Source organism: Lithobates pipiens, unplaced genomic scaffold, assembly GCF_037356315.1.
Source record: "Lithobates pipiens isolate NorthernLeopardFrog02 unplaced genomic scaffold, aLitPip1_a1.2 Scaffold_30, whole genome shotgun sequence".
Taxonomy (NCBI): Eukaryota; Metazoa; Chordata; class Amphibia; order Anura; family Ranidae; genus Lithobates; species Lithobates pipiens.
In genome coordinates, this window is record NW_027507791.1 from 30,836,004 (window position 1) to 30,846,771 (window position 10,768).

Genomic DNA, 10,768 nt, shown 5'->3' on the forward strand with positions numbered 1-10,768 from the left:
TAACCCTTCACCGCCCCGCACACCTGTACATATCACCTCTGCCTTAACCCTTTACCGCCCCGCACACTTCCCCCACACCTCTACATATCACCTCCGCCTTAACCCTTCACCGCCCCGCACACTTCCCGCACACCTGTACATATCACCTCCGCCTTAACCCTTCACCGCCCCCCACACTTCCCGCACACCTGTACATATCACCTCCGCCTTAAACCTTCACCGCCCCCCACACTTCCCGCACACCTGTACATATCCCCTCCGCCTTAACCCTTCACCGCGCCGCACACTTCCCGCACACCTGTACAGATCACCTCCGCCTTAACCCTTCACCGCCCCGCACACCTCTACATATCACCTCCGCCTTAACCCTTCATCGCCCCGCACACTTCCCGCACACCTGTACACATCACCCCCGCCTTAACCCTTCACCGCCCCGCACACTTCCCGCACACCTGTACATATCACCTCCGCCTTAACCCTTTACCGCCCCGCACACTTCCCCCACACCTCTACATATCACCTCCGCCTTAACCCTCCACCGCCCCGCACACTTCCCGCACACCTGTACATATCACCTCCGCCTTAACCCTTCACCGCCCCCCCACACTTCCCGCACACCTGTACATATCACCCCCGCCTTAACCCTTCACCGCCCCGCACACCTGTACATATCACCTCCGCCTTGACCCTTTACCGCCCCGCACACTTCCCGCACACCTCTACATATCACCTCCGCCTTAACCCTTCACCGCCCCGCACACTTCCCGCACACCTCTACATATCACCTCCGCCTTAACCCTTCACCGCGCCGCACACTTCCCGCACACCTGTACAGATCACCTCCGCCTTAACCCTTCACCGCCCCGCACACCTCTACATATCACCTCCGCCTTAACCCTTCATCGCCCCGCACACTTCCCGCACACCTGTACACATCACCCCCGCCTTAACCCTTCACCGCCCCGCACACTTCCCGCACACCTGTACATATCACCTCCGCCTTAACCCTTCACCGCCCCCCCACACTTCCCGCACACCTGTACATATCACCCCCGCCTTAACCCTTCACCGCCCCGCATACCTGTACAGATCACCTCCGCCTTAACCCTTCACCACCCCGCACACTTCCCGCACACCTGTACATATCACCTCTGCCTTAACCCTTCACCGCCCCGCACACTTCCCCCACACCTGTACATATCACCTCCGCCTTAACCCTTCGCCGCCGCGCACACCTGTACATATCACCTCCGCCTTAACCCTTCACCGCCCCGCACACTTCCCGCACACCTGTAAATATCACCTCCGCCTTAACCCTTCACCGCCCCCCACACTCCCCCCACACCTGTACACATCTCCTCTGCCTTAACCCTTCACCGCCCCGCACACTTCCCCCACACCTGTACATATCACCTCCGCCTTAACCCTTCACCGCCCCGTACACTTCCCGCACACCTGTACACATCACCTCCGCCTTAACCCTTCACCGCCCCGTACACTTCCCGCACACCTGTACACATCACCTCCGCCTTAACCCTTCACCGCCCCGCACACTTCCCGCACACCTGTACACATCACCTCCGCCTTAACCCTTCACCGCCCCGCACACTTCCCGCACACCTGTACACATCACCTCTGCCTTAACCCTTCACCGCCCCGCACACTTCCCGCACACCAGTACATATCACCTCCGCCTTAACCCTTCACCGCCCCGCACACTTCCCGCACGCCTGTACATATCACCTCCGCATTAACCCTTCACCGCCCGCACACTTCTCCCACACCTGTACACATCACCTCCGCCTTAACCCTTCACCGCCCCGCACACTTCCCCCACACCTGTACACATCACCTCCGCCTTAACCCTTCACCGCCCCGCACACTTCTCCCACACCTGTACACATAACCTCCGCCTTAACCCTTCACCGCCCCGCACACTTCCCGCACACCTGTACATATCACCTCCGCCTTAACCCTTCACCGCCCCGCACACTTCCCGCACACCTGTACACATAACCTCCGCCTTAACCCTTCACCGCCCGCACACTTCTCCCACACCTGTACACATCACCTCCGCCTTAACCCTTCACCGCCCCGCACACCAGTACATATCACCTCCGCCTTAACCCTTCACCGCCCCGCACACACTTCCCGCACACACTTCCTGCACACCTGTACATATCACCTCCGCCTTAACCCTTCACCGCCCCGTACACTTTCCGCACACCTGTACAGATCACCTCTGCCTTAACCCTTCACCGCCCCGTACACTTCCCCCACACCTGTACATATCACCTCCGCCTTAACCCTTCACCGCCCCGCACACTTCCCGCACACCTGTACATATCACCTCCGCCTTAACCCTTCACCGCCCCGCACACTTCCCGCACACCTGTACATATCACCTCTGCCTTAACCCTTCACCGCCCCGCACACTTCCCGCACACCTGTACATATCACCTCCGCCTTAACCCTTCGCCGCCGCGCCCACCTGTACAGATCACCTCCGCCTTAACCCTTCACCGCCCCGCACACCTGTACATATCACCTCCGCCTTAACCCTTCATCGCCCCGCACACTTCCCGCACACCTCTACATATCACCTCCGCCTTAACCCTTCACCGCCCCGCACACTTCCCGCACACCTCTACATATCACCTCCGCCTTAACCCTTCACCGCCCCGCACACTTCCAGCACACCTGTACATATCACCTCCGCCTTAACCCTTCACCGCCCCGTACACTTCCCGCACACCTGTACACATCACCTCCGCCTTAACCCTTCACCGCCCCGCACACTTCCCGCACACCTGTACATATCCCCTCCGCCTTAACCCTTCACCGCGCCGCACACTTCCCGCACACCTGTACAGATCACCTCCGCCTTAACCCTTCACCGCCCCGCACACCTCTACATATCACCTCCGCCTTAACCCTTCATCGCCCCGCACACTTCCCGCACACCTGTACACATCACCCCCGCCTTAACCCTTCACCGCCCCGCACACTTCCCGCACACCTGTACATATCACCTCCGCCTTAACCCTTCACCGCCCCCCCACACTTCCCGCACACCTGTACATATCACCCCCGCCTTAACCCTTCACCGCCCCGCATACCTGTACAGATCACCTCCGCCTTAACCCTTCACCACCCCGCACACTTCCCGCACACCTGTACATATCACCTCTGCCTTAACCCTTCACCGCCCCGCACACTTCCCCCACACCTGTACATATCACCTCCGCCTTAACCCTTCGCCGCCGCGCACACCTGTACATATCACCTCCGCCTTAACCCTTCACCGCCCCGCACACTTCCCGCACACCTGTACATATCACCTCCGCCTTAACCCTTCACCGCCCCCCACACTCCCCCCCACACCTGTACACATCTCCTCTGCCTTAACCCTTCACCGCCCCGCACACTTCCCCCACACCTGTACATATCACCTCCGCCTTAACCCTTCACCGCCCCCCACACTTCCCCCACAACCTGTACACATCACCTCCGCCTTAACCCTTCACCGCCCCGCACACTTCCCGCACACCTGTACACATCACCTCCGCCTTAACCCTTCACCGCCCCGCACACTTCCCGCACACCTGTACACATAACCTCCGCCTTAACCCTTCACCGCCCGCACACTTCTCCCACACCTGTACACATCACCTCCGCCTTAACCCTTCACCGCCCCGCACACTTCCCGCACGCCTGTACACATCACCTCCGCCTTAACCCTTCACCGCCCCGCACACTTCCCGCACACCTGTACACATAACCTCCGCCTTAACCCTTCACCGCCCCCCACACTTCCCCCACACCTGTACATATCACCTCCGCCTTAACCCTTTACCGCCCCCCACACTTCCCCCACACCTGTACACATAACCTCCGCCTTAACCCTTCACCGCCCCGCACACTTCCCGCACACCTGTACACATAACCTCCGCCTTAACCCTTCACCGCCCCGCACACTTCCCGCACGCCTGTACACATCACCTCCGCCTTAACCCTTCACCGCCCCGCACACTTCCCGCACACCTGTACACATCACCTCCGCCTTAACCCTTCACCGCCCCGCACACTTCCCGCACACCTGTACACATAACCTCCGCCTTAACCCTTCACCGCCCGCACACTTCCCGCACGCCTGTACACATCACCTCCGCCTTAACCCTTCACCGCCCCGCACACTTCCCGCACACCTGTACACATAACCTCCGCCTTAACCCTTCACCGCCCCGCACACTTCCCGCACGCCTGTACACATCACCTCCGCCTTAACCCTTCACCGCCCCGCACACTTCCCGCACACCTGTACACATAACCTCCTCCTTAACCCTTCACCGCCCCGCACACTTCCCGCACACCTGTACACATAACCTCCGCCTTAACCCTTCACCGCCCCGCACACTTCCCCCACACCTGTACACATCACCTCCGCCTTAACCCTTCACCGCCCCCCACACTTCCCCCACACCTGTACATATCACCTCTGCCTTAACCCTTCACCGCCCCCCACACTTCCCGCACACCTGTACACATAACCTCCGCCTTAACCCTTCACCGCCCCGCACACTTCCCGCACCTTGAAGGCCCCTACTTCCCGCACCTTGAAGGCCCCTACACAAGATACGAAAATCATATTGAAAGTTTTGTACGACAAATTCAACACATTGCGTCACTTCTGAAGTTGTATTCTGTCCTATTGCGAGTAACCTCTTCACTTCCGACATGAGACTCGCATGCCACAAAAAAATGGTCATCCGAAAATCTAAGCGTGTGTACGAGGCTTTACCCTTCACCCCCCCACCCTTCTCTGAGAGGAACATTCCACATAGAAATACCCACATACTGTATATTCTGTATTATAGACCGAGATCATCGATACTGGGGCCAACAATATGACATGGGGGGGGGGCAAAGAAGGAGAAAGAAGTATGGGGGGAGGAAAGGAAAGAAGAGAGAAAGAAAGAAAAGGAAAGTAAAAGAAAGAGAAGAAAATAGAAGGGAGAATGAAAGAAAAAAAAGAGAAAAAAAGTAAAAAAGAAAGAGAGAAAGGAAAGGAAAAAAACTAAAAGAACAGAGAAGAGAGAAAGAAAAGGAAAGAGAAAAAAAAATAAGAAAAGAGAAGAAGGAAAAAAAAGGATAGAAAGAAAATTAAAGCTTGATGAAGGAAGGAGCAAGTGAGTAAGAGAAGGGCAATAGAAGCCACTGTTTTTTTTTTTTTTTTTTTTTTTTTTTTTTAGGGAAGGGGGGAGGTCTATGGGGTAAATGTAATTAATTGTAGTAAGATGTGTTATTGTATAGATGGTAATTTGTAATAGTATAATTTTTTTTGGAAAAAAAAGAATAAAAAAAAAAAGAAAGAAAATTAAAGAAAGAAAGAAAACAAAGGAAAAAAAATGATAAGAAAAGAGAAGGGAGAAGGAAAGACAAAAAGAGAAAGAAAGGAAAGAAAATAACTAAAAAAAAAAAAAAAAAAAGGAAAGAGAAAATGAAAGAAAGAAAGAAAAGAAATGAAAGAAAAGAAAAGAGAAGGGAGAAGGAAAGACAAAAGAGAAAGAAAGTAAAAAAGAAAGAGAGAAAGTTAAGAAAAGGAAAAAAACTAAGAAAGAAAGGAAAGGAAGAAAGAAAAGAAAAGGAAAGAGAAAAAACAAAAAAATAAATAAAAAAGGGAAAGAAAGAAAACGAAAGAAAGGAAAGAAAGTAAAAAAGAAAGAGAAAGGAAAGAAAAAAAAACTAAAAGAAGAGAGGAAGAAAAAAAAGGAAGAAAAAAAAAAGAAAAGGAAAGAGAAAAAAGAAAAAAAGAAAAAAAAAGGAAAGAAAGAAAAGAAATCAAATAAAAAGGAAAAAAAAGGAAAAGAGAAGGGAGAAGGAAAGACAAAAAGAGAAAGAAAGTAAAAAAGAAAGAGAGAAAGTAAAGGAAAGGAAAAAAAAACTAAAAGAAGAGAGAAATGAAATGAAAGGAAAGAGGAAAAAAAACAAAGAAAAGAGAAGAAGGAAAAAAAAAGGGAAAAAAAAAGAAAACAGAAGGGAGAAGGAAAGACAAAAAAGACAAAGAAAGCAAAAAAGAAAGAGAGAAAGGAAAGAGAAAAAACAAAAAAAAGAGAAAAACAAAAAAAAAAAGGAAAGAAAATGAAAGGAAAAAAGAGAGAAAGAAAAAGAAAGAAAAGGAAAGGGGGGAATAAAACAAAGAAAAAAGAAGAAAAAAAAGTATGGAAGCTTCCATAAGAAAGGAAAGAAAAAAAAGAGAGAGAGAGAGAAAGAAGTAAGGTAGTAATAAGATGAGGGAGAGATGGATGAAGTGAGGAGGAATAGGAGAGGATGATGGAGATGTAATAATGGGGGTCAGTTTGGGGGTCTGGGGGGGGGGGGGAGGGGCACACAGGGACCTCCCTACTATATATATAAGCCGGGTTCTAGTCACTAATATTAGGAGAAGAGATCTCACCCTGACACCGCACACCCTGCTATGGACACCAGGAGAGCACCCCCCTCACCCACCTACCTGACCCCCCGAACACCCACCTTACTGCTCGCCCTGTGCCTGTCCTCCCTCATCCTTCCCGGGAAATCAGAAGACTTCCAACTGCCGGGATCTCCGAATGACATCCCCCTCCAACCCAACAGCCTGGTGAGTATATATATGTATACTGTGTGATCCATCATCCCCTCCCCCTCCTGACAGATCCATATTGATATATTCTGCAGATTATCCCATCACTGACCTCTCTAGAGATCTGCAGAACATCGCTCCCTCCCCTCCCCCTCCTGACAGATCCATATTGATATATTCTGCAGATTATCCCATCACTGACCCCTCTAGTGATCTGCAGAACATCGCTCCCTCCCCTCCCCCTCCTGACAGATCCATATTGATATATTCTGCAGATTATCCCATCACTGACCTCTCTAGAGATCTGCAGAACATCGTTCCCTCCCCTCCCCCTCTTGACAGATCCATATTGATATATTCTGCAGATTATCCCATCACTGACCCCTCTAGTGATCTGCAGAACATCGCTCCCTCCCCTCCCCCTCCTGACAGATCCATATTGATATATTCTGCAGATTATCCCATCACTGACCTCTCTAGAGATCTGCAGAACATCGCTCCCTCCCCTCCCCCTCCTGACAGATCCATATTGATATATTCTGCAGATTATCCCATCACTGACCCCTCTAGAGATCTGCAGAACATCGCTCCCTCCCCTCCCCCTCCTGACAGATCCATATTGATATATTCTGCAGATTATCCCATCACTGACCTCTCTAGAGATCTGCAGAACATCGCTCCCTCCCCTCCCCCTCTTGACAGATCCATATTGATATATTCTGAAGATTATCCCTTCACTGACCCCTCTAGTGATCTGCAGAACATCGCTCCCTCCCCTCCCCCTCCTGACAGATCCATATTGATATATTCTGCAGATTATCTCATCACTGACCTCTCTACAGATCTGCAGAACATCGCTCCCTCCCCTCCCCCTCCTGACAGATCCATAGTGATATATTCTGCAGATTATCTCATCAATGACCCCTCTAGAGATCTGCAGAACATCGCTCCCTCCCCTCCCCCTCCTGACAGATCCATATTGATATATTCTGCAGATTATCCCATCACTGACCTCTCTAGAGATCTGCAGAACATCGCTCCCTCCCCTCCCCCCCTCCTGACAGATCCATATTGATATCTTCTGCAGATTATCTCATCACTGACCCCTCTAGAGATCTGCAGAACATCGCTCCCTCCCCTCCCCCCCCTCCTGACAGATCCATATTGATAGATTCTGCAGATTATCTCATCACTGACCTCTCTACAGATCTGCAGAACATCGCTCCCTCCCCTCCCCCCTCCTGACAGATCCATATTGATATATTCTGCAGATTATCTCATCACTGACCCCTCTAGAGATCTGCAGAACATCGCTCCCTCCCCTCCCCCTCCTGACAGATCCATATTGATATATTCTGCAGATTATCCCATCACTGACCTCTCTAGAGATCTGCAGAACATCGCTCCCTCCCCTCCCCCTCTTGACAGATCCATATTGATATATTCTGCAGATTATCTCATCACTGACCTCTCTACAGATCTGCAGAACATCGCTCCCTCCCCTCCCCCCTCCTGACAGATCCATATTGATATATTCTGCAGATTATCTCATCACTGACCCCTCTAGAGATCTGCAGAACATCGCTCCCTCCCCTCCCCCCCCTCCTGACAGATCCATATTGATATATTCTGCAGATTATCCCATCACTGACCTCTCTAGAGATCTGCAGAACATCGCTCCCTCCCCTCCCCCTCCTGACAGATCCATATTGATATATTCTGCAGATTATCCCATCACTGACCTCTCTAGAGATCTGCAGAACATCGCTCCCTCCCCTCCCCCCCTCCTGACAGATCCATATTGATATCTTCTGCAGATTATCTCATCACTGACCCCTCTAGAGATCTGCAGAACATCGCTCCCTCCCCTCCCCCCCCCTCCTGACAGATCCATATTGATATATTCTGCAGATTATCCCATCACTGACCTCTCTAGAGATCTGCAGAACATCGCTCCCTCCCCTCCCCCTCTTGACAGATCCATATTGATATATTCTGCAGATTATCTCATCACGGACCCCTCTAGAGATCTGCAGAACATCGCTCCCTCCCCTCCCCCTCCTGACAGATCCATATTGATATATTCTGCAGATTATTCCATCACTGACCCCTCTAGAGATCTGCAGAACATCGCTCTTACTACATCTCACCCACCAGTTGCCACTTACAACTTTGCACACTAGATGGCGCCCCAGCTCCTCTGGGGGGCACACAGTGTTCGGTGGTCCTCAGGCGGTCAGCGGTGTCCTGTGTCCCCTCTTTTCAGGCGGTGGCCCTCGGCGAGTTGCTGGACTATAACCAGGACAGAGGACTGAGTCTGGAGAAGAAAGCCAGCCAGCTGCCCCGGGTGAGAGACCAAGACATTCCTATCCACACCCTGCGCACCTCTTGTCACCATATTATATTTATTTATTATTGTTATGATTATAATACAGAGTATATATATATATATATATATATATATATATTTATTATTAATATAAATAATTTATTATTAATATTATTATTATTATTTTTATTATTATACAGCGTATATATTTATAACTATTATACAGGACATATATATATATATATATATATATATATATATATATATATATATATATATATATATATATAATTCTAAAATTATTTTATATATTTATATATATATATATATACATATATCTGTATTATTATTATACAGGATATATATATATTATTCTAAAATGTATGTATATATATATATATATATATATATATATATATATATATATATAATTTTTGAATAATATATATATCCTGTAAAATAATAATACAGATATATTATTTATTATATTTCTTCTTCTTATTTATTATATATTTATTATATCTGTATCCTTTATTATATCTAATTACTACATTATTTATTATATCTGTATTATTATTATTATACAGGAGATATATATATATATATATATATACACACACACACACACACACACACACACATATATATATATATGTATATTTTATATAATTCAAAAAGTATTATATTTTATATATATATATATATATATATATATATATATATATATATATATATATAATAATTTTAGAATGATATATATATATATATCCTGAATAATTCCTCTCGTCATTTCCTGTTGTGACTTCCGGACAGGAAGTGAAGGGAAATCTCCCTGATGGGACACAGAGAACAATTTTATACGATATAATATGGGGAAAAAAACAAAAATAAAAGGATAATAAAAGTTACATATAAAAGAATATTGTACTTTACATTAAATATAATATTATTTATTATGTAAAAGTGTGTGAACGGGTGGATAATGGCAGTCAGGCAGTCTGTAGTTCCCTGGAATTTCTGTCCAATCAGATCTCTGTATGATGGCGGACATGTTTTTTTTTCTCTCTCTCGCAGTGTGACGTCGGGGAACGTTGCGCCATGAAGCACGGCCCGCGGATCGGGAAGTTGTGTGACTGCCTGCGAGGAGCCTCCTGCAGCTCATTCATGCTGCGGTGTTACTAGCCCCTCCCCATTCATGGGCGGGGTCACCGGCCACCCTTGTGATGACACCGTCTTGGCCCCACCCCCTGATGATCAGTCTCCCTTCCCCATGACAGAGGCTCCACCCCCTGATGTTATGTACCGCCCCATGGCAGAGGCCCCACCCCCTGATAATCAGTCTCCCTTCCCCATGACAGTGGCCCCACCCACGGTGATCAGTCTCCCCTCCCCATGACAAAGGCCCCACCCCCTGATGATTAGTCTCCCCTCCCCATGACAGAGGCCCCACCCCTTATGTTAAGTCCCTCCCTCTTGTCTCCCCACCTGTGTCTGACCTCCCCCAATTGTTTTATATGATGATTTGTATAAATAGAACACAATAAAGATGAAAAGTCTCTTCTGTCTGAATGTGGTGACTCTCATTACTGATTGGCTTCAGCTGAACTATATACACATTCCTGTGATGTCATTTCCATAGCTGAGCCTATTATATATTTTATAGCTTGTGAGTACTGTTGCCATGGTTGCAGGAAAGAGAAAATTTAATTAACAAGATAAACTTTCTTTCATTATTAATTCTATTTATTTTTCATTTTATATTATAAAATAATATTCTTTTACTTATTTATTATATAATCTTGTGAATACTGTTGCCA

General features: G+C 48.2%; 1 protein-coding gene across 1 annotated transcript; it reads left to right on the plus strand.

Annotated features, from left to right (window-relative positions):
- The first annotated feature begins 6,432 nt into the window (after positions 1-6,432).
- On the plus strand, positions 6,433-10,516 carry LOC143942041 (cocaine- and amphetamine-regulated transcript protein-like). Its single transcript, XM_077463361.1, has 3 exons — positions 6,433-6,640; positions 8,889-8,969; positions 10,026-10,516. The coding sequence occupies exons 1-3, from the start codon at positions 6,479-6,481 to the stop codon at positions 10,131-10,133; spliced, it is 351 nt and encodes a 116-aa protein (XP_077319487.1). The 5' UTR covers positions 6,433-6,478; the 3' UTR covers positions 10,134-10,516.
- Positions 10,517-10,768: the final 252 nt, after the last annotated feature.

What these genes read in the sequence shown, in the direction of transcription:
- LOC143942041 (XM_077463361.1), top strand. Translation starts at nt 6,479, where the DNA reads ATGGACACCAGGAGAGCACCCCCCTCACCCACCTACCTGACCCCCCGA. An exon ending in CCCTCCAACCCAACAGCCTG is followed by an intron (nt 6,641 to 8,888) that starts GTGAGTATATAT and finishes CCCTCTTTTCAG; the next exon opens with GCGGTGGCCCTCGGCGAGTT. An exon ending in AAGCCAGCCAGCTGCCCCGG is followed by an intron (nt 8,970 to 10,025) that starts GTGAGAGACCAA and finishes TCTCTCTCGCAG; the next exon opens with TGTGACGTCGGGGAACGTTG.